Source organism: Arachis hypogaea, chromosome 10 (genome assembly GCF_003086295.3).
Source record: "Arachis hypogaea cultivar Tifrunner chromosome 10, arahy.Tifrunner.gnm2.J5K5, whole genome shotgun sequence".
NCBI lineage: Eukaryota > Viridiplantae > Streptophyta > Magnoliopsida > Fabales > Fabaceae > Arachis > Arachis hypogaea.
In genome coordinates this window covers 111222656-111248394 of record NC_092045.1, presented here as the reverse complement: position 1 = coordinate 111248394, position 25739 = coordinate 111222656, and the positions used below count along the sequence as shown (strand labels likewise).

General features: G+C 29.1%; 1 protein-coding gene across 1 annotated transcript; it reads right to left on the bottom strand.

Moving 5' to 3' along the window:
* Positions 1-884: 884 nt before the first annotated feature.
* Positions 885-4593, bottom strand: LOC112716575 (uncharacterized). The gene is made up of 4 exons (XM_025768508.3): positions 3985-4593; positions 3332-3487; positions 2538-3221; positions 885-2292 (listed from the first exon to the last, which is right to left on the bottom strand). Exons 1-4 carry the CDS (start codon positions 4324-4326, stop codon positions 1159-1161), a joined length of 2316 nt encoding a protein of 771 aa, XP_025624293.1. The 5' UTR covers positions 4327-4593; the 3' UTR covers positions 885-1158.
* Positions 4594-25739: the final 21146 nt, after the last annotated feature.

The following is a 25739-nucleotide window of genomic DNA, read 5'->3' as shown; positions in this document are numbered from 1 at the left end:
TGATGATATCCACCATAGGATTTTGCCATGGGATGGATGAAATCCTAAGAAAAGTGTGGCCAAAATTGAGATTTGGAACTAAGGAGGAAACTTGCATTTTTTATTTTATTTTATGTTATGGATTTCTCTCATTATTCCAATTGGTTTTAAAAGTTGAACTTTTACCATGGGTGAGTTTATTTCCCTCACATAACCAAGGATGAAAGTATGGGCATCCTTTGGTCTCTGGAAAGGTGGAGAAAAAAAAAATCTATTCCTCCACTTCCAGAAACACCAGCAAGTAACCAAAAAGGGCGATTTTTTATATTTTGAGTTGGAGAAGTTGGTTTGAGCCAAGAGCATAACTAAAAAGGAAAACAAATAGAAGATTCAACATTTTTATGTACTAGGGCTGACAAAAACTAAAATCCTTCAACGAGCACACTTAAGACCAAATCCACTACTTTATTATCATAGCATATTCATCAATAAGGGATCACACTTGTATTCAAGGGCTGCTCAATTGTTTTTCGTAATATTAAACAATATGGGCCTCATACTATCATAGAAACACATGCCGAATGACACTTGACCCAAAAAAAAAACTGTAAATGACACCAAGAAAAAGAAAATTGGCATGATATAAATATGCAAAATTCAAATAAACTTGTGCCATGGAGCAGAGGCCTAGCACGGATGACATATCTATATGCCTCTTGCAAGTTACACCTGAATTCAAGTCCCAAATAAGACTAGATGTTATTTAAGAACCCATAGTATGTACCCATGTAATGTGCGTGAGTGTGTAATGCATGGATATAGTATCTAAAATTAGGAGTTGTCCAATCCACTTAAAAAAAACAGATAACAAATCAATTATAAAAAGTTTTTGGTCAAGTAGAATCTTCTGAGAACAATATTTATCTATCAACTGCCAAAAGTTTGTGCTCTCTTGAAAATGGAACTACACAGAATCATTTACAAAGATACCCTTCACAAGAAATAAAATTAGCTGACACAAACCTAGCACACCACATTCATTTTTATGTGGCATCAAGAGCCTTGAATCAGTCTTAATTTGTTAAACTAAAATCTAACTTCAAAGCAGAAAAAACAAAAATAGTTAAAATTTAAAACTAGTGACACGAGTTAGAATCACCACAGTTCTCCAATTTACAGTTAAGATTGCGTAACATCTGTTACTGCAAGAGTAAGAGTCTCATTCTCGTATTCTTGGATTTCTGGAAGAGCAAAAGCCTCAGGTGTCTCAGTAACCACAAGAGCGAGGGTCTCAATAGTAGCCACGGATGATGTTTCAATGGCTGAAGTTGAAGTAAGGGTATCAGGAGTAGCCATGGATGATGTTTCGGTTGCAGCATGAGACTGTACCAGTTGGGTGTAGTTAAACTCAAGTTGCAGTCTATGATGAAGAGGTGTTGATGATAAGAGACCTTTCTTGAGATCAGCTTGCAGTTCTCTTATAGGGATTGCAGCCAGGAAGTTTTTTATGTAGGCTTTGCATGCTTCCTTCCCTCTACACAAGAGTTCCTTTGCTTCAACAATTTGCTGCTCACCTTTTAGTTTCTCATTCGAATCGTGAGGAGCAGCATCATGCATCTTGTATATTAGTGTATTACTGTCAAATTTTAAAATGTAAGCCTGATTACATCCTTCATAAAGCCTCTCTCCCAATGTGTCAATGATGTAATAAGCATCATCTTCAACTTTCAAGATGAAAAAATGGTCATTCCAGCTAACAATATAAACTTGCGGTTCCCCATTGCTTGGGCACTCCTCTCCAACTCGACTGATCTCATCCCAAATGTTATCAAAAGACATAGCACCATGCAGGAAGTCAAATCTCTCCTCATCCATCCCTTCAGGATGGAAAAAACCGATAAAGGACTTCCCTGGAACCACAGAAAGGGGGCGTATCTTTGCTTGAATGACAGTTTCCAAATCAAAATGCTTGTCAGGGAACCGCTCCATATAGGTTTCATTGTCACACAGTTTTCTCCATTCTGATGAGCCTTCTCGAATTAGACTGTCAAACTGTGACTTTATGGGCATAAGATCATGATTGTTCTGGAACCAATCAGCAATTACAGCAACAAGAGCTGTACATGCACTCTCACCAGCTGCACGTTCACTCCGTTGATCGATTGAAGCAAAGAAGACCTGTGTCTGAAGCTTCATGTGACCATCACGACTCAGTACTTCTTTCTGCTCCCAACTCCCTACAGCAAAGTTGTCATCACCAAACTCAGATACTGATGAGCCATTTGCACACGAGTCATCCTCAGTCTTGTACAACTGGAAAACAATGTGAAAACATTAGTGTTGAATATTAGTAAATAAAAAAAGAATAAGTATAAAAAATCTTCCCAGGTTAATGCCACTAATTCTTTAGTGAACATATGCCTCATCGTAAAACATTTACATTCCCAAACAGGACAATGAGGACTGAGCTACAACTGTCAAGAAGAAAACTACTGTAGAGACCAAAGAGTTGCAACTTGCAAGTAAAACATAGTGCACAACTGTGAGATTATTCTTACCCGAAGTGAAAAGGATTCATCAGAGCTAAGTTGCCGACGATCAAAATCTATGTCATCACCACCTTCTTCTGCATAGGCCTTCTTTAATAATGGCTCTCCCTTGTGACCTTTGGGAGATCTGAAGCTCAACTTCCTCTTCCTCCACGGTAATATGCTTCGCTTTGACATTTGAGACAAATAAGGCTCAGATGAACACATAGTTGAATCCTCCATCTGTGAACACACATCATCTGACTTCCTGTAGCTGTAGTAAATACAACTTTCATCTTCACAATTTACCCTTGTGTTAGAATAAAACAATCCTCCAGCATTTGCGTATGCCAGACTTTCATAACTAAATGACTTCCTAAAGCTGGAATCTTCCTTCCTCTCATCTGATTCTCCTTCTTCAAAATCATCCAGTGAATCAGAATCCATGGGGTAATCTTCACTCCTAGAACACCTACTTTCACTTCCCTCTAGCTCATTACACGCTGTTTTTGCTATTTTTTCTTTCCTAGAGGATACATACTCTGTAAAAATCTTGACTTTCCTAAGGCCAGCCTTGATTGCAGATAGCTCATCCTTTTCCGTCAAGTTTGTTTCTCCAGACTGAGCAGAGGGAGATGAAAGGGGAACTACAGATCTCTGAACTACGTCAGCACTTTCCTGCGCTGATCTTAACTCCACTAAGCTAACCGATATCTGCATAAGAGCAAGAGGTACTACGATGAATTCAAAACAAGGATTGATAAGCTTTAATGTTAATAACTATGACTGCTAAAAAAGAATAAAACAAAAGAGAGGGGACATACACAAAGTGAGGGAGAAGATTCGGTAGAAACCCCAGGAATAATGAGAGGAATGCTTAAATCAAAATCCTTTTGATCAGCTAGAGATGCAAATTCAGCAATATTCAAGAGAGCAGTCCCAAGAACAGGAACCTTACTCTTAGGCCCTTGATTCAGTCCCTGCAATAGAGAAGGAAAAGTTCTGTTTAGCCAAGTAACAATAATAGATGTCAATTGACATATAAGACTGCAGACAAAATATATTTCAATGTGGCTAAGTATTATTATTTTCTTCAAAAAAAAAAATAAAAAAAGTCAACTAAAACATAAACATTCTGATAGGAAGGAAAGTTGCAAAATTTCGTCCATGAAGGTCACCGATCATCCATCGGAAAACAGTAAGTCAGTAGAGATGTTAGCAACACAAAAAGTAAAAAACTAACGCAACGTACTCAACATCAGAGTTAAAATTAATGGACACGAACCACAAAACAAACAATGATCAGCGGCGGAATTCCCAAGCAGAACATGTTCTCCAAGAATTAAAACAGAATAAATGAAATAACTTGACCAATCAAATGGTAATTCACAGGCCGAGGAGTAAACAAATTTCAAATAACAGGATACATTCTGTAAACAAATCCCACAAAGGCAGAAGTAAAAGGGAGTAGACTGACATTAAAAAGAGTGAAAGCGATCTCCCACGGATGGAAGGCATTGTCCTTGTTGACACTGAACGTGCAAACAGTGTGAAACTCCTCGTCCCATTGAGCCAAGGTTCTTGCAGTGTCAAGGATATCCGCTTCTCTAGTGAAGTTTCTGGAGAGTGGAGTCCTCCGTAGAGAGCCCAGAGTGAGTTTTGGACCCTTCCACCTAATCTCCACCGTCAATTTGGGAGACTCTTGGGAGTCAAACTGCAGCAGATCGCAGCCCTCTAACTTCCTAACCACCAACCGAATCTCATACTTCCTCGCAACAAGAGGCGGCCAAGGCCGCCACCTCATCATCTTCACCACCATTCCCTTTCTCCACCCTTGCTCCTTTATATTCCAACCAAGAAACAGTAGAAAAGTGAAAGAGTGAGGACAGTGTTTAAGGTTAGTTGTTTATTTATTTAAGGATAAGGGATAGGTCACCGGATTCTCAGAGAATGGAGGAGGAGGGAGAGAATGCAGTTGAATTGGACAATTGGAATTGAGAAATACAGAAAATATGCCGTTATTTGGGTGGTTCCGTTGGAATGAAAGAGGAGAAAAACTGAAAAAGGGAGATAGGTGTCTTTTCTCAATTTAGCTAATAATAAATTTAATTTAATAACCAACTTGGATTTGTGAATGGTCAGCTCGCTCGTCTGCTTAAGCAAGTGTTCGGGTTGACCAGCAGCAGCAACAGACCCTTAAATGAAGTTCCGATCCGTAATGGATTAATCTTTGCCTGTCAGACTGGAAGATATCGTGAGAAACAAAAAAAATAAATTTAATTTAATAAAAAAAATTAAAATATAATCTAAATTTTGTATAATTTTTTTCTAAAATACAAAATATTACATATATATATATATATAATGTAAAGAGTTAAATTAGGGTTAAAATAGTTAGTTTCTTAATTAGTTAGTTAGGTAGATATTTGGATAGGATTGGATCAGATGAATAAATTTAGGATTGAGTTTTTTATTTTTTGTTTTTTTTTTCTTTAGCAATATCCGCATGTATTGACTTTTTAATTTTTACTGTTTCACACCATATTTTTTGGATTTATTTTCTCTTTTTACGTCTTCCTTCATTTTCTAACAAACATGTACATAGTCAGAAATTAATCCTTTTATGATGTCCATATTACTCGCGTTGTTTTTATCCACATCTACACATGGATTTGTGGGTGGATAACTTCAAATATTTTCTCATTTTTATGGAATACATTTATGAAAAATTCAAAATTTAAAATTTTTATCTATAATAATATATATTTCACTAATTATATATTGACAAAATTGTATTTAACTGATTGTAAAAATAAATAATAAAACGAATATAAAAATAAGAAACTGTCATTGTAAAAGGGGTGACAATAGTCTAATCTCAACAAGTTATTTTATTAAATTCGATTTCATTTTGCATAATTTCTTAATTTCTTCACCTTGTGATGTTTTGGTGGATTCAGTTTATTTTAATAATTGATAAAATAAATAAAAAATATTTTTTTATTAGATAAAGTAATGTCATGTAACATATAGAAAGATTGAAATTTAATCTTTATGTTGGTAAGATTTTTTTTGTGTATTTATGTTTATAAGATTTTTGAATAAATAACTATTTGTATCTATAAAAGATAAAAATATTTATATATGTATTTATACTAGATTGAAATTAAATTTGTAATTATATAAGATATCTTTTGTATGACAAAAGTATCTTATATGACATTCTAATCCTTTAAAAATAAAGTTCTTTTGTCACACGAAGAGCATTTTGCGTGGATATAAGTTTAGTTTTAATTTAATGTAGATACATATATCAGCGTTTTCATCTTTTATGAATACAAATGATTATTTATTCTAAAATTTTTTAAATCAAGAAAAGTAATATATAAAAACTTATGCGGTATGTTTTAAATATTTGATAATTGATAATGTAATACAAAATTTATAAAAATATTGAGACGAAATCAAATAGTGAAATAAAAATATGAGAAAGTTTAGGGAGTTAACATTTTTATCAAAATTTGACCCGTACTTAGTCAGCAAAAAATAAATGAGTAATTTTTTATTATTAGATAAAATCTTACATTATTAAAAATACTATTGATAGCTACAAATTACAAAATCTGCTGGCCTTCTAGTACTCTTCTAAAAATATATTTTATAAGAAAATAATTTATTAATGATTTTTTTAAATAAAAGTATTAAAATTAAGAATTACTTGAAACTTTTATTCTTATTGTTTATTTTATATTATTCTGTTGATGAAAAAAAAAACCAGTGAAAGTGATAATTAATAGAAAAATAATTGACTTAAAATCTTTATCATGTTTTATATTATAATGTCATTACTTATATATGTATGAGTGGTTGGAGTGGTGAATGGTAATATGTTTTAATTTTATTTATATGAACTTTGTATCATAATTTTTTTATTTTAAATATAATAGTTTACTTATAAAAAATAAAATAATAATTAAATTTTAAATTTTAAATTTAAATAAGATACATTAAAATTGTATATCACTATTTTTTAATATTATAAAATTAAAAAAATTATTTTTTATTTTTTTCTCTATTACCATCCAGTACCACTAAATTCACCGAAAGTTAGACAAACGTAAAGCACTAAAGCATTAAACAATTAATGAGATAACACAAATATTTTTTATATATTAAAATTAATCACTAAAATTAATTATTATATATTTTTATATAAATATATGTATATTTGAATTTATTTTTAATAATTAATTTTACTATTAATCTAGCATAATTGATGACACAAAATATGGCTTTCATTGCAACTTTTAAGTGGTAGCGTGGACTTGCATAGTTTTCATGTGTATAGCTCAATACTAGCTGCTATATAAAGTCAGCGTTTGAATAATCTATACCATAGATAAAATGAACATTGAATTGGGGGAAAATTGATATACAACTTTTTTTAAAAAAATATCTTTTATTATACATTTAAATATCTTTAATTAATTAATTAATAATTATATATTGTTTAAATAAAGGAATATTTTGTTAATTTAAATAATTAAACTCATAAACTTTTATGATAATATAACATCATTACTATTTTATCTAATCCTAAAATTGTTATTCTTATTCATATTTATTAAAAAAAAAAGTTGAATTAATAAGTATATTAGTGCATATTAACACACTAATAATATATAAAGCGTAATGTAATGTACAAGATCATTCTTATTATTGTTTTTGTACTTTTATTTTTAGCATTAAAAATAGTTGATAAAGAGTGAAAAATATAAAAATTAATTTTTATATCATAAAAATATAAAAAAATACAAATATTGTTTCTCATGAATAAAATGCAGCAATATTTTAATTTGTCTTGTTGAAGTGTAGAAAGAAACTATATTTGACTTCATCTTCATAAATTGTGGGACAGGTCTACTCGTAGCATTTGATAGCAACTATACAAAAAAATATTATTAAATTAATTATTTATATAAAATATATATTAAAAATTAGTCAAATAATATATTTATTTATACACAAATATATAATAATTAATTTTATATGTGTACATACATAACATTTTATTTGTCTATTTGAATTGATGTTTGCTTCTAAAGTTAAGTTTATAATCTTATATTATTATAAAAAAATAATATGTGTATATAAAAAATAATAATTAAATTAATTATAATATATATTATTTTATATTTTTTAATATTTAGTTTATACTTTAATATATATTATATGCAAATAATTGATTAAATAGTTAAGAGCAGTATAAATTAACTTTAAAATTTGTCTTGTATTTAAAATTCAATAAAATCTCAAATCTTTAACTATTAAAAATGTGATATTGATGATTTAATGAATTAAAAGATGGAGAAGAAGAATAAAAGTTGAGAAAGGGAGAAAGTGGGCTCTTTTCATTTTTTGAATAATTTTAAGATAAAAACCTAAAAAAGTGTTTGTTAGGTGATTAACCTTATATACTCTTATTACAAAATTAATTATAACCATATATTAAATAACTAACAAACAAAATTAATTTATAAGATATACTAAATTGACTAATTAATTACAATTGAGTTTATATGTTTATTAATAAAAAATAATCTAAGTAACAGAAAATTGAAAAAAAATATTTGTTAAATGGTTAATCTCATGTAAGCTTTATAAAATCTATTAAAAAAATTTAAATTGTTTTTTTTATAACAAAATTCTATATGAAATTATTTGCGAAAACGTTCATATATTTTTTTACATAGAAAAGTTAGCAAAGATTTGTGGTCACATAAATTTTGGATTATTAAATAGTTCTAACTTCTAATAATAAAATATATTTTTAAAATTTTTTATTAATGGTCAAATAGTCCTTATTTAATTTTAATTATAAATTAATTTTTTATATATTATTTAATTATAAAATTTATCCTCTATTTTATAAATTATTATTTCATTATTCATCTATCATATTCATTAATAATTAGAAACAAAAATAATAATAAAATAAATATTTCATTAATCATGACTTTCATAAATATTTTGACAATGTCAATCAATGAGTTTTTTATCTCTGTCCTTACATCCATAAAAGTTAAGAAATTCATATTTGTTGGTAATTCAAACTATTGGAGACACCAAAAAAAAATTCAAACGATTGGAACAATCAATCGAGTGAATTTCGTACCACAATATGAGTTTTTCTAAAATTCGATCGATTGGAAGTAATACAATCGATTGAATTTCGCACGGTAATATAAATTTTTTTCAAAATTCAATCTATTAGAAATATTACATAATCGATTGAATTACGCAATACAATATGATTTTTTTATCAATAAATTAAATTTTGTACGCTAATATGATTTTTTTTTCAAGATTCAGTCGATTGAATTTGCAATGTTACACAATCGATTGAATTTTACACTGTGCTGCATTATGAATTTACCAGCATCCAACAAAAGAAAATCATCTTTTTTATCTATAATGAATGGAAAAGAAAATTATTTTTACACAAATAAAATGAAGAGAAATTCATTCATAAAACATAAAATAATTCGTAAGAAAAAAAATCAATTACAAAATTTTTTTATTAAGTAGCCAAAATCTTTTTCAAAAATTTAATTTGTATATCTCTTAATATTGATTATTTTAAGAATGGTGAAAATTATAGTCAACCAAAATGTATTTTCTATATTGACACAGTTCAACAGAAAAAAATCTTTTCTTTGGAGTGGGGCACTTTTTATTTGGGAGTGGATCCTCTCCAATGGAAAAGAAACAGGATAGTATCTAGTGTTTGATCTTATCATTCATTGTTCTCTCTTATTAATTTCTAGTTTCACTTACAGAATTAAAAGTGAGAGATCACACTTTATTCTTTCCAATAAAAAATGGAGAGGATCCATTTCCATTCTTATTCACGCATTTTGCTGCTTTGCCTGTGGTTGAGATTGGGAGCACAGCCACAAGGTGGACTTTTCAAATAAAAAAGAAAAGAAAAAAATCTACCAAATAGTACAAATAAATCTAACTATAAAATAACAAAACATATGTGAGATCAAATGAAAATAAAAATAAAAATTCATCTATAGAACTAATTATTACTATTTCGGTCCAGTCCACTAAAAAGTCAGGTCCGGTTACGATTTACTGACCCAATGGGTCCGCTGACTCAATACAGGAGGTGACTCACACGTCACCTCCCATTCCACAAGGAACCTGGACAGTTAGCAGAAGCTTTCAGAAGGATGGACCTGATTATCAGGGATCCACCCGAGTACATAGTATAAATGGGGAGGGACCTACCCCTCCCAATGGTACATCACCTTTTTAACATTAATTAGCCGCCTTTTTGTACGGACCCTGACTTTAGTATCGGAGTGTCCTTGCAGGTGGCCACACCTACTGACACGCCGACGCATCGGCCGAACGCACCACTCCAACAACTCACACCCCAGGTCCAGATCTCTTCATTCCCTTGCTCCATCTTCCGCCTTGTAGATCTACCAAGCACCCGAGCTATCAAAAAATTACTTATGAGCTTATCATATCTATGAGTTTTCTACAGTAATGTTCTGCTCATCCTTAAATCCAGAGTTTTTATCAAAAAAATAATTAGGATAGTGTGTTTGAATAGTAATTGCCTAATTGGATAGACCTGTTTCATTAAGTTAAAGAAGTGAAAAATACTTAGACTTTGTTTGATTAGAAGAAAAGAAATAGAAAGGAAAGAAATAGAAAGAAAAGAAGAAAAAGAAAAGAAATTGAGTGAAATTTTGTTTGGATGAAAGGAAAATGAGGAAGAAGAAAATAGTATATAATGTTATAAAAAGACAATTTTATCTTTAGATATTTTAAAATATATTAAAAAATAGAGAATAATATTAGAATATTGATACTAAATATATTTTTCTTTCATTTTTCATCCATTATTGGAGGGAAAATATTTTCAGTGGATCCCACCTATTTTTTATACTATTTATTTCTCTTTAACTTTTTCATTCAACCAAATAAAGGAAAATAGCTATTTTCCTTTCAATTTCTTTCCATCTCATTTCTTTCTTTCTATTTTCACCTCATCAAACAAAAGAAAATGGAAGAAAAGAAAATAAGAAAAAAGAAAATGAGAGGAAAGAAAATAGAAAGAAAAGTAAAATTATTTGTTTATTGTTTGGATTAAGAAAAAATATATGAAAAGAAAATAGAAAAAAAAATTTCTTTTGTTTGGATGAAAAGAAAAGTAAAAAGAAAGAAAATCATAATAGTATAAAATTACATTAATACCCTTATCTATATTACATATAAATTATAATTTATTAATAATAAGGGGTACATGTGTAATTTTATTCATATTGCCATATTTCTCTTCATTTTCTTCTCATTTATGGGGAGAAAATAAATTAGTGGGCCTCACACTTTTTTTTTTCTTTCCTTTCTATTTTCTCTTCTCATCCAAACAACAAAAAATTTACTTTTTCATTCATTTTTTCTCTTTCTATTTTCTTTCCCTTCAAATTTCCTCAATCCAAACTATGTGTTAATCCAAATTATCAAAAGACTCATCTATGAAAATTCTTAATAAAAGAATTGGAAAAATAAAATAAAAAATAACAACCGAAACTACTTCAAACATTTTTATATGGCGCAATTCAATTGATTGTGTAACACTTTCACTCGATTGTGTTACACTTTTAATCGATTGAATTTTGGAAAAACTCATATTGTGGTGCGAAATTCACTCGATTGGCTGTACTTCCAATCGTTTGAATTATTAACAAACACGATTTTTCTAGCTTTTATGGATGTAATGGATTAGATATAAAAAAATCATTGATTTGTATTGCCAAAATATTTATGAAGACCACGATTAATAGAATATTTATTTTGTTGTTATTTTTATTTCTAATTGTTAATGAATATGATAGATTAATAATAAAATAATAATTTATAAACTAGAGAATAAATTTTATAATTAAATAATATATAAAAAAATAATTTATAATTAAAATTAAATAAAGACTATTTAACAATTATTAAAAAAATTAAAAAATATGTTTAGTTATTAAAACTATTTAATAGCCTAAATGTTATGGAAGTGTCGAATCCTTTGCCAGAAAAGTTATCCTATTTTGCAAATGCTTATAATAGACATGAAAATTCTTCATGTGAATTGGTATACAAATGTTATGGTAAACCCTATCTTAGACTACATGTTGAAGTATTCTGAAAATTTAGTTGGAAGTCCAACTAAATCTGTATAAAGATGTTTGTTCTTCCAAGTTTTTAAGATTTAGGCCAAACATAAAGGTCTTGTTTTAGACATTAGCAAGACACTAATAGAAAAGTTGAAAAATTTTTTGCCAATTTTTTTTTAAAAGACTTCGTGAATGATTATTTTTCATTTTATTTTTCTCCATCCACAAAAAAATAGCGTAAAATCTAGTAGAGGTTACTGTCACACTTTTTTGACATTCCATGCTTCACAAATTTTTTATATGTTGGTATGATGTTTTTTTTGTCTAAACAACAAACAAAAACATAGAGCAAAACACATATCCTAAATCAGACATAATGATTTGTTGGAGAACTTCACAAGGTTCAAACCAAATAACATGATTGAGATTATTTCTAACTCCGTATATAGCCATCCATCCGTAGTTTTATTTGCTTCTCTACATATCCAATCAAATCACGTACCAGAGTCTTGATAACAACTCCTGAATCTTGTTAACTAAATTAACAACTTCAGATTTACACCCACCAAGAGAATCATGCAAAAGATAAAGAATGTCCAGACAATCTATTTCACACACTATGTCTCTCAATCCACAATTTCAAGCTAAAATAAGGCCCCTCCAAACTGCAAAAAAAAATTTACATCGGATGATGGACCAGGAAGGAGAGCTACCATAACAACTTGCAATCCAACTCCCATTAGAATTTCTAATAAGACAACCAAATCCAGTCAAGCTCAAATCAGTAAACAAACTAGCATCACAATTAACTTTAAAACTATTACTTACAGGAGATTCTCAGGATAAACGATTCCTAAAGGTACTAAAAAAGTAAACATGTTCACATATAACCTTAGATCCATGACCGTGCTTCTGATGAGAGCAACCACCTTGTGATCTGTCCAATGATTTTTAGCATTGAAAATGTCATTGCACATATACCTCCACAACTACCACACTCCGGCCCCTAAAAGAGCTTTCTTACTAGATATGACCTTCTGAAACCAAGCTTTCATAGAGAAGCCTTCAATCGAATCAATAATCTGAGGTTCTAGCATCTGCCAAATAACTCTGGAATATACATAATTTCTAAGGCAATGTTCTATTGTCTCTGGAGCCGCATTGCATCTCTGGTACATAACTGAACTACCTGGATGTCGCCTGAAGTGAAAAACCTCCATTGGGAGAGCGTTATAAACCCCAAACCACACAGTTAATTTGATCTTTTCTAGAAGATTCAACTGCCAAAGCCAGATTTAGTTACTATTTTCATTTCAATTCAATTTATTCTTTTACAACTAATGATAACTCCTTTTTACACTATACCCTTTTATCCTTGTAGGCCACTAACTCCACCCCAGTTCTATGTCAGCCAAAGTCAAATAGTACAGGCAGTGAATGAAATACTTGACTTCAAGAGAAATTGTCGATGCAAGTCTCTCCACCTCCTAAAATCTATTATGTCATAAATCTGCCACTACAAAATCAGACTCAGATATGTGAATATAGGGAACAAGATCATAAAGCCTTCCAAATAGTCCACTCATCATACCACACAGATTGTTGTACATCCCCTACATCCATCTGACCCATCCTTGAGAGCATAAAATGCTTTGAGAATATTCTTCCAAATGGTTAAAGCGATCTTATTGTTGTTTTTGCCAAAAAAAAAGTTGAATTCTGAAAATATTTATGCATCATAACCTGAACTCATAATTTGTCTCTATTATTGAAGCGATCCCAAACTAATTTGTCAAGAAGTGCCATGTTAGCTGAGTAGGTATTCCTAACACCCAAACCATCCGCCTTTTTAGGAGTTATAGCAACATCCCATTTAACCAATGACAATCATTTTTCATTAGTTTGGCCTCTCTATAAAAATGTCTCATAAAGAATCTATCTTTTTACAAGCATACTTCGAAATAAGAGTTCTCTATAAAAACTGTCTCATAAAAGAATTTATCTTTTACAAGCATACTTCGAAAGAAGAGCAATCTGCATGTTGTAAACTATAATAGAAGCCATTACCAATTTAACTAAACAAAGTCTTCCTACCTTATTCAATAAATACTCCTTCCAACTAGTAAGCTTCTTCTGAATCTTTTCAATAACATCTTGAGCCGTCTTTTTGGAAGATCTTTCATACCCAATATTCACTCCTAGATATCTTTCCAAGTCCTGACAAAAGCGGATAGTAGAAACTCCCGAGAGCACATCTTTCCTTTTCTCATAAATATTCTTTGAGCATTGAGCCTTAGATTTATTAAGGTTCACCTTCAATCCTGATGCTTTAGAAAATAACTTCATAGTCAGCATAACCTTCCCTATCTGAACTTTTGTAGCTTTACAGAAAAATAGGAGATCGTTGCCAAACATCAAATGAGAGATTTTAAGGTCATGTCTAGAGACCAATACAGGTATCTACAATCCTTGAGAAATTTGATGAATAATAAAATAAGTAAGAGTCTCCATACAAAACACATAAAAATATGGGAACATGAGATCCCCTTACCTTAAATCTCTCTTCGAGTTGAAATTTTGAAGTCTCTCACCATTCCACAAGATAGCCAAAGAAGATGACGTCACATAGGCCATAATAAGATTAAATAGTTTCTCTCGAAAAACCAAATCTGACCAACAAATCAAGGAATCTCCAATCCACTCTGTCATAAGTTTTCTCTAAATTGATCTTGAAAGTCATAGTCCCTTTTCTAGACTTAGTGTTCCTCATGACATGCATAATTTTCTGTGCAACAATGATGTTCTCCGTAGTTTCTCTTCTCAGGATAAAACAACCCTGGAGTGGGCCAATGATCTCCGAAAGAAACGGTCTAACTCTGTTCACCAGCACTTTTGTAATAATTTTATAAAGAACATGACATAAACTAATGGGACGGAAATCTCTTAACGAAGAAGGAGCTTCCACTTTAGGAGTCAGAACAATGAAGGTCTCAAAATTAGTGGAATTTAAAATCTTACCCTCAAAGGCTCTCTTGACTATCCCCCACACATCATAACTAAAAGAGTTCCAAAATTTTTTATAAAACTGAGCTTGAAAATCATCTGGTCCCGAAATTTTGAAAAAATTTATGGTCATTATAATTCTGTTCACCTCTTCTAACGTCACCGGTTCAACAAATTATTAACAGACCTCATTGCTAAGAGAGGTGCAGGAGAAATATCCCATAGCATTCAGATCAATATTCTCCCTTGTAGAAAATAGTTTTTGAAGGAAAGAATTTGTTTCCTGCTCAAACACGTGCGTTTAATGGCCCAGGTTCCATCATCTAACAACAACTCATGGATCTTATTCCTCTTTCGCCTAATAAGTGTCTGCAGGTGAAAAAACTTAGTATTTTTGTCACCACATCGAGCTCACTGCTCTCTAGATTTTTGATACCACATAAGGAAGAATATAATTTAATTCCTCATGAATACTTTGCTCTTTTACCCTCAACTCCGGATCTTTTTCACTCTCGAGAGAAATTTGAACATCATTCAACTGTCTCTCAAACTCCCTCTTTTTAACGAATTTGAATCCTCTAAATTTTAGATTTTTACTTTAGAGGATAAAGTGAGATCTCTCACCATTGAATACTTTCTCTCTCATATTTTCTTTTGATCTCACCTGTGAAGTAAATTGTGATAGATCATACTTTACTTTCTAAAGTAAAATTCAAAATTTAGAAAATCAAAATTCCTTTTTAACAAAAAGATGTCCAAAAGTTTCTTTATTAAAAGTAAGCGCATCCCTCTAAATCTCTACAAACTCCTAACAACATGAGGGACTCCTTTATTCCAAGTTGTATGAATAATATTTCGAAAAAATAGATGAGTCATTCAGGTAGCTTGAAATCTAAAGGAACGGAAATCCTTTTTAGTTATTCCAACCTTTGTATATATGATGAGCAAAGGACGATAATAAAAGTGTAGACGTGTCAAAACCTCATTATAAATTTCAAAAACAGTAATAATAGTAATAAATGGCACTCTTGATTAATAATAGTATCCAATTTTTTTGTAACTTATAACCCCCTCTAACCTTCCTTATTGTTATGATGATTTAGTAGTTTTGTATTAAATACTAAACAAACAAAGTATTTAAAAAAACATCTTATTGGAATCTGCATTCTTTTCATGTGTATGAAAACTTTGTGATTTCAATTCACTTAGAGTTAGAATTCTTTTTTATATTTTGGTCGTAAAAAATTATGTAAATTTTAATTCCAATGAGAATTTAAAAATAAAAATTTACCTAAATCGTTTTTTATTAGCAATAAATATATATTTAATTATAGTTAGTTAGTTACTTTAATGTCTATCCATTAAAATAGAAATTAATTTAACTTGCTAGTTATTTAATGTATGGCTATAATTAATTTTATAGTGAGAATACATAAGAAATATACAACGTTAACTACTTAACAAATATTTTCTATTAGGTAGTTAACCCTATGTACTTCTTATGAAATCCATTAAAAAAACTTAATTTGTTTCTTTCTTTTCTTGAACAAAAATCTATTAGAATTATTTATGAAAACACCCATATATTTTCTATCACATGTAAAAGTTCTTATTTTGATGCTGTATATAACTGTTTGCTTAACGCAGAGAATAAACATAAAGATTCTTCTTGTGAATTGGCACGCAAATGCTATGATAAACTCCCCTATCTGAAAATTCAGTTCGAAGTCCAACTAAATCCAGGTATAAGGATGCTTGCCGTGAGTTTTTATGATTTGGATGAAATTGTTACGGTTATATTGCTGATGTTAATTAATAAAAAATAATCAAACATAAAGAGTGTTGTTTTAGACATTAACAAGACATTAGTTAAAGAGTTAAAAATCTTTTTTTTTTTTTTGACAGATTTTCTTCTTTTAGAGGACTTCATAAACAATTGTTTTTTCATTCTACTTTTCTCCATCTACAGAAAGATTAACGTTGGGTCTATGCTTGACAATTTTTTTATACTGTTATGATGGTTTAATAGTTTTGTATTAAATACAAAACAAATAAAATATCTAAAAAACAATTCATTAGAGTCAGAATTCTCTTTATGTGTAAATGTTATCCGATTCTACCTTCTCTAAAGTAATATGTAAGTTATCCTCTTTGATATGTTACATTCTAATTCGATATTTATCTTAATACATTTGTTATATATTTATTAAAATATTAATTTAAAAATTTTCTTATATTAACTAAATTCTAAACTAAAATATTAATGTGATAAATTAAAAATAAAAATACAAATTAGTGTCACCGTTAAAATTTTTAATTTGAAAAATTTATCGTGTCAAATAGATCTTTAAATTTAAAAATTTATTCTATACAATTTGATTTTGAATTATATGAAAAAAAGAGAAGAAATTAAAACACTTTATATCTTATTTTTTAAAAATTAATGTTGCTAGTTTGTAATTATTTTTTTATGAAAGTCTGGGTTTTTATTTAATTTTTGTTAGAAATCAGAGATTTTGTGTAAAAAATAAAAGAGTAATATATAACATTATTTTTTAAATATTTTGTTAAATTTTCAACAAATTTTAATGACCCGAAATCAATTTTTTATTTTTTATTTTATTAGATAAATTATTCATTCAACAAATTCTACTAAAAAATTAAAATAAATAAATATTAAAATATGACATATCAGAGAGAATAATTTACATATTATTTTAGAGAGAATAATATAGTATTTACTATCTAATAAATATTTTTTATTAAATAGTTAATTTTATGTATTTTGTGTATTTTTATTATAAAATTAGTTATAATTATATATTAAATAATTAGTAAATTAAATAATTGTTAAAGTGACTAACTAATTTTAATTAAATTTATATATATTGTTAGTAGAAAAATAAATCTAGATAACAGTAACCATAAAAACAATAAATCAAGATGACTATATATTGCAGTGTGAAAAGAGATACCTTCTTAAAAGTCAGAGTATCCATTTTTAGGTAATTTATTTCGAATCATCAAAGTCTTCGTTTTTATACCATTATATGCCCACTACTCATTGACCAGGACTCCAGGAGTTGGAATAGATTGCAATTGCAATATATATATATTCTGTATGTGAATACTTCGTGGCTCATGAATTATCTTCAATCAAAAAATACAAACATGATTAATAATATATATTTTAAATAAGCATGTTTATGGAAGGTCAAAATTCAAAACCCAATTAATAAGCTTTTAATTTGCAATAATGATAATAAATACGTACACGCAGCAGAAAATCACATACCAATACTAGTCAATGAGAGACAAGTTGGTGAAAAAAAAAGTTTAAGTGATAACACTTTTTATTCATATTTAAATTAATTTTAGTCAATCTTTTTTATCTTTTTTTCATTAAGTGACTCCTAATAAAAACCTATGAAAAGCTGATTTTTTTTATATCAACGCGCCAAAAATTAAAAATCAAGTAAATTAGTAAACTACTCTTATAAAATAAAAATATAATAAAAATATCGATAAGGTCATTTTGCCCACGTATGTAATTACATACAAAAATAAATTAAATGGTAATATCTAATCTTACTTTATCTAATATATTTAAACAATAAAATTTTATATTTAAATCTTTTAACCAACTAAGTCTAAGTCCAATTAAGTTGTTATAATCTAATTGAGTTCTACGCGTCACTATTTCTAACAATCTTTTGCCTTAACGCGCGATTATGTATAACTGCAGTTTCTATGCAGATTTCGTTTCTTTTTAAAAAAAAATTCGGTGATTTTTGCGTTTTCTGCATTCTCTTTTTTCTCTGCGTTCTTTTTCTTCTTCTTCACCCCTATCGCGCACATTCTCTTCCTCCTCCTTCTTCGTCATCTTTCTCTTTTATTATCATCGTCACCACCACCGGCCACCACCTCCTCATCCTTCTCTTCCTCCTTCTTTTTCATCATCATCGTCGTCGTCGTTATTATCGTTATCGCGTATTTTCTCCTCATCGTCGTTCTTTTATTGCTACACTTTTTTCCTCCTCTTCCTCTTCCTAGTAATTTTGCAGCATTATATGTTTCTTCTTCTTCTTTATTTGATTTTTTTCTTGCTTTTATTCTTGTTAAAAAGAATCATGAGAAGATAAAATAAGAAAGAGAAGAAGAACAAAAAGAAAAAGAAAAAGGAAGAGGAATTTGCTTGTGCGTCATCATTATTAAGTAATTTTGATTCATTTTGGATTTAAATAAGGTGGACTTGGTTTGTGCTTGTTTTGAATTGAGTTTGTTTGTGTGTCGTTATCATTAAGTAATTTTGGTGCATTTTGAATTTAAATAAGGTACACTTGGTCTGTACTTGTTTTAAACTGAATTTGTTTGTGTATCTGGATTTAATTTCACTGCTTTATGAGTTTAATTTCGATGAATTCTAGTCTGAGCTTGTTTTAAACCGAGTTTGTTTGTGTGTCGTCATCATTAAAAAATTTTGGTGCATTCTAGATTTAAATAAGGTACACATAATTCAAAACTCTTCTTCCTCCTCCTTCTCATCTTCTGCTTCGTCTTCTTCTTCTTTTTCATCTTTTTTTTTCTTCATCTTCTCGTAATTATTTTATTTTACTTTCTCCAGAAGAATAAAACCAAAAAAAAGAAAAGAAAAATAATAAATTTTGGTCTATTTCTGCTAAGAATTCAATCGAATAAGTGTAAACCTATATTTAGTCAATTAAACAAAATTGTAATACAGTATAAACATATTCATTTAAGTTTAATCTATCTCTCTGGTCAAGTGGCTCTGCAACATGGCATCTCAGGTAGGATGTCACTTCTTTCGGATGCAAGATGAGATGGCAGTTTGGTTACTAAAAGAAGAAGTAAGAGCAACAGAAAAAAGAAAGAGAGAAAGAAAGAAGAATAGAAAGAAGAAAAAAAATGCAATATTAAAGAAGATATTAGTCCTTTTGTAGTAAAATTTTGGTGCAAAAACTAAGACATTTATGTGTTATTGTTAGAAAATTTCGGTGTTATTTTTCTAATAAATTTTACACAATTCAAAACTCTTCTTCCTTCTCATTCTCATCTTCTGCTTCGTTTTCTTCTTTTTTTTTCATCTTTTTTTTCTACATGTTCTCTTTTTTATTTTATTTTTTCATAATTCTTCTTATTTACTCTTTTAAGAGAAATAAAACCAAAAAAAGAGAAGAAAAAAATCAAAAAAAAAGAATAAGTGATTGCAATAACATGGAAAAGAAGACGAGAAGAAGAAACAAAAATAAAAGGCAGCAACATAATAGCAACATCAATAGAAGAAAGAGGAGGAGATGCACGAAGATAGGAACCGTTTTTCATGATTCTTTGAGCGCGGCACACAAAACGTCTATAAAGCAGACATTTCGTTTGCATTATTGAAGTGCGTGTATGTACCACTATGCATGTAATGAAAATAATTTTTATTGAGTTTGGGCCAATTTGATTGGATTTGATTGCAAAAAGACTTAAATGTATAGCAGGACTGATATTTAAATAAGTAGGTACTAATAAGTCTCAATATACTCTTGTCAATTTAAAATTCGTCACATTATTTTATACATTTTGTTTTATCCAATTTTTTGTTTTATTTTTAACAGAAAGTGTGGATATCTCAATGTCTCAAATGTAGTATCAACATAAAAAAAACAAAATTAAAAGATAAAAAAATACAAGATACTAAAGACAAAATTAAATTACATAAATTTAAAAAAAAAATAAGAAAGGATGAAGAAGGAAATATAAGCGTAAAGAAAAAGAATTTATAAAAGAAAAAAAAATATTAAGAAAAACTAAAAGAAAAAGTATAGGGAAATAACGTTTTTTCTGAACAACCTAAACAATAGGTTAAAAAAGAAAAATTAACTTTAATTTAAAAAATCAAATTTTGAATTAATTAGTTTTAATCATAATTTTGAATCATTTTTTTAAACGACGTCACCTTCCGTCTCTTCGCACTGCCCTCCCGTTTTTTCTAACCACCAGGCGTTCAAACCTCCGCCGCTAGGCATTCACAGTGCGCCGCTGATCCCTCCGCTATCGCCGAAAGGAGAGTCGTTGCGAGGTGTCCGTCCGTCCGTGAGGTGTGCGCCCGGCCCCGAGTGTCGTTGTATCGCGTTAAACGTGTATCCGCTGCAACCATTCTCTCACAATCCTGTGCTACCGCCGCCACTGCTGTATTGGGACCCTGGTGCCCCCTGCAACTGCTGTCTTATTTTTTTTCATATCAACTAAGTCGGATGTTTATTTTACTGTATATGTAGATGGTTCTTTTCTTTCTAAAGTGGATGTTTATTTGGGTATACCATTGGTATTTTACTTGATTTGCTTGATTATGCATACACATGTTCCGCATGTTTCTTTTGTTATATGGTTTGGATTAGATTTAATTTAATTTTTCTTGAATTTAAGTTAGGTTTGAGTTATGCCATTTAAACATGGTGTACGTGTGATATTTTGGTCAACTTGTTAATTGTTTCTTATCAAATATGGCGGATGTTCATTTTATTATGTATGTGGATGGTTCTTTTCACTAAGATGTGTGTAACACCCTCATCACTAGAATGTTATGGTTCCAGTTACGCCACTCTGATAACGAAAATATTACCGTGACATATCCATATATAACTATAATAAGTAGGAGCCTTTACCTGAAATCCTTAGAGAATATAACATTCTCATTATCAAAGTGGTGTATCCGGAACAAGGACAGAGGTGCAACGTTGAAGCAGCGACAGAACAAGGCCTTTAGCTCAATGATGGTGCGACGTCACTTTGTGGGCTTCAAAATGGGTAGAGCAGTAGTGCGCGAAGTATGGGGAAAAGACGTGACTGCGCAGTGATGACACAGCGGTAGAGTTGCAGCATCCGAGAAACGGGAGAACTACAATTCTCCTCGGCGGGTTAGCGACCGCGAGAGAGGGCGGCACTGGAAAGCTTCGTTTCCGGCGAAAAAGGTTGACGTTAGGGGTAGGTAAAAAGAGGGTCTAAGTTATGAAAGAAGGTAAAATGGGAAAGTGAAATTGAAAATGCGGTGGGTAATTACATTAGATGTTATTTTTATGTTTAGTGATCTTGGGATGTAGTTTACTATTCACGTTGTTCACAATTTCTATTGTATAACTAGCAGAATTGAAACTGAAAAAAGTAAATTACAAGTGTTTGACTTCGGAAAAATTATTTAAGATTATTAATTTCTACTATGTGGTACTAAAGGGGTCGAGAGTGTTTTAGATTTTTAAGTGTTTTTAAAACAACTGAATTTCCTATAATGTTTGTTTAGAATCTTATTTATAGATTTGATTATACTATATGTACACTAAAATCAGCCACTAAAGTCAGTTATTACTATAAAATACATATTAAAATACAAATAAATATTAAAAATAAATTAAATTACACATATATTTAGACACAAATATATTGGTGGCTAATTTTAGTGGCTAATCTGAATATACAAATACCTTTTTATTATACATTATCCTATGTCAATTGACAATTATTTCTTGATACGCTACTTTTAGTAAATTCAAATTGTATTTACAATTGTTCCTCATTTTTTATTGTCAATCGGAAATTTAAAAAACAATTGGACTGTCAAATAATTTAAACTACCTTTAATTAAAATAAATAACATAACATAAATATACAATAACATTATCCTATAATTATTTGTTCAATAACCCTTTTTTTATTTAATTAATAATATTTTGTGCCTAACACATTCACCAATAGTCGTGCGTAATACCAGTTGTATTTTTCTCTTGGTGAAAGTTCTGTTTTACTGAAATTAAATTTTTTAAAAACCATTAATTTTAAAACATTTTTTGTTATCTGATCATTTGTTTTCATTGTAGTTAGAACTGGAAGTGAATCAAACCAACTCATGAGTCAATTGGAACTCAATTCGTTAATAGCTCAATAAACTGAATTCATGAATTGAGCTCATAAATTAAATGGGTCAATCTTAAATTTGGATAAACTTAATTAATTAACTCGTGAGTTGGTTCGATTATATATATATATATATATATATATATATATATATATATATATATATATTAAATTATTAATACACATATCCTATATACACTTAGTTATATATATACATATATAATAATAAAATATAATTTTTTATATATTAATATTTTTATTTAAAATTTTATAATTATTTTTTATATGATCTTAATGTAGGACAGAAATAAAAAATTCATAATTAATAGAAACACAATATATAAACTAATATTTTTCAATACATATAAATTATAATTTATTGATATAGAATTATAGGTTATGTTTCTGTTATTTAAGTCAGCACGTGAGCTCGAGTCGGCTTATGAACTTTCAGTGAGACAAACTTGAGCTTAAGAAATAGTCTTGATTGTTAATAAATTGAGGCGTGAGTCAAATTCAATTTTCGTGAGCCAAACTTGAGTTTAGTCTAACTCGACTAACTTCCAATCTTAATTATAGCAAATATTTGATCTTCTTTAACCAGTTATCAAGTGTTAAAAAGATATTTTAAAACTTTCAATTAACTGTCTCACCCATAATATAAATTAGAAAAATGAAATTTAATGTAATTGACAATAACATTGCAAAAAAATTGCAAAATATTCTCAGAGCGCAGTTTAATGGCTGAGAACGTAGCTACATGAAGAAAAATTTCTTCCAGAAATATGATATTAAAATGCGGCAGAACATATAGAATAAAGGCTGAAAAATTTTAACGTTGTATATGCTAAAAAATATCTTCATAGGGTGATTAATACATAAATGAAAATATGCAATTTGTAAGTAGAGTTAGAAATGAGAGAGAGAGACCATAAATATAATTATGTATAGAGAACATAAATCAATAAATCATAAACATAAATTATAATTATGAAAACATAAGATTTTATATACGTATATAATTTTATAGGCATATATAATTATAATAGAGAACATAAATTATAATTGATAAAGATATAAGATTTTATTTATATAAAATTATAAATTATATTTTTATAAATTGAGTTAATTTATAAATTTTTAGTAAATTGAATTTGAGTTTGAGCTGTATAAATAGATTTGATTGTAAATAATAAGCTGAGTTATGAACCGAGTTCAATTTTTGTGAGTTGATTTGAATTTGGCATGACTTTGACTCAGCTTAGCTCACCTCTAACCTTATTTGTCATAAAAGGCTTTTTTTCAGTTGAAATTTTTTTCTGGTAGTATAAAAAATACAATTCAATAGTAATATAATTAATAATTTTTTGTTTTCAGTAATTTTTTTTTCTTCTAACAAAATTTCACTTTATTTTTACTCCATTTAAAATATAAAAAGTGTAAAATGAAAGGTAAAACTAGAAAAAGGGAGAGAAATGGACCCAAAGAAAGCAACACCAATTGATAAATGATAATGATATCCACAAATGACAAATATTTCACCATCTCGCAATTGCTTAACAACCAATACTACCTCCCATTTCCAACACCCAAATAATTAACAAAACCCATGGATTTTTCCCTCTAAATTGTTCACACAGAAGAATATTAAGATAATCTGAGTCAACAGAGTATACACACATCATAAACCTAGCTATATCAATAACACATGACCGAACCAATCAACAATATTTCTTAAAACAAAAAGTATGTATTACATTTTATTATTTTTTTAATATGACCACATTCCGAAGTCATTTTTATATGTCATTTTCCCCAATACGTTTCTGCCACCTAAGGAACCAAAGATTTTGTTATCCGATCCCTTGCCGCCACACCCCCTCCACCTCCTACGACGGCTCGTTTACTTTAACTATATATGAGATATTTATTTAAATATGTTTTCGATTTTTATATTATAGTAGTAGTAAAAGTAGATATCAGATTCAGTGGCATGCATATTGATGTATGTAGGTTTATATCAGTAGAAGTTTCCATAAGGCATGAATATGAATACGCCAGAAATTAAATTAAATAGTGTAAGACAAGGGTGAAGGTGCAAATGGAATATAATGAGTGATAGATATTCGAATCATTCAAATGCATGCCGACAGGAACATATTCTTTGCTCGCAAGAAACCAACACATTGCATGTGCTGCAATTACTTGTTACCTCTTCTATGTATATATACAATTTATTCCTCTACAAGTGAACCTACGTACAAGTTACAAACCAGCATCTATTGCATATTGCTTCATGTATATACAGTGGAAAATGAACAAAGAGGGCAAAATTATGCTAAACTTTTTATTCACTTCTTTTGTTTTTTTAAATTAAAGTTAATTAAAAGTTTTTAGACTTTCATGTGTCCTCATCCGATCCCAGCTTAGGTCACCAATTTTGGTAAGGTTAACAACTCTACTATGGTGAAAATAGCCATAAACCTTTTTTGGTTGGCTAAGCCAATGATGCACTTCTTACTCTTAAAAAGTTTAGAAGAAAATAAGCACACACCTTATTTCATATTCAAATCAACTTCAACTTTATTTCATAAATAAAAAGTACATGAATTGTTTATACTAGTGGGAGAAAAAAAACTTTCATAACTTAGACGATGTGAGGCTAATACATAATACAAAGTTTACTATCCTAAATAATATGAGACTTGTATTCATTTATTACAATTAACTAATATAATTAACCTACTAATTAACTTTACTTGTTCCCGCGTCAATTAATCATCAAAATAGTTATCGATATAGAATATATTAAAATATAAAATATATACTAAAAATAAATTAAGCTATACATGTATTTATACATAAATATATGACAGCTGATTTTAGTAGTTGATTTTAATATACAAATATTATTTTTGTTTATTGGATGGATATTAATGACACATGTTAAGATGATCAATTTTTTTTATAAAAATATATACAAAATTTAAATTTTTCATATATTTATTATGTATTAATTTAAAATGAAAAAAAAATTAAAACTTTTATACAAATAATCTTAGCATATAATTGGCTTGTCGTAGGAGTTTTTAATCAACGAGAAAAATAAATAATATAGCATGACTTATAA

Bases quoted from the DNA above. Each gene is read 5' to 3' on its own strand.
- LOC112716575 (XM_025768508.3), bottom strand. From the start codon at position 4,326: ATGGTGGTGAAGATGATGAGGTGGCGGCCTTGGCCGCCTCTTGTTGCG. The intron at 3,488-3,984 runs GTCAGTCTACTC...TCTCTATTGCAG, and splicing joins TCGCTTTCACTCTTTTTAAT to GGACTGAATCAAGGGCCTAA. The intron at 3,222-3,331 runs GTATGTCCCCTC...GCTCTTATGCAG, and splicing joins AATCTTCTCCCTCACTTTGT to ATATCGGTTAGCTTAGTGGA.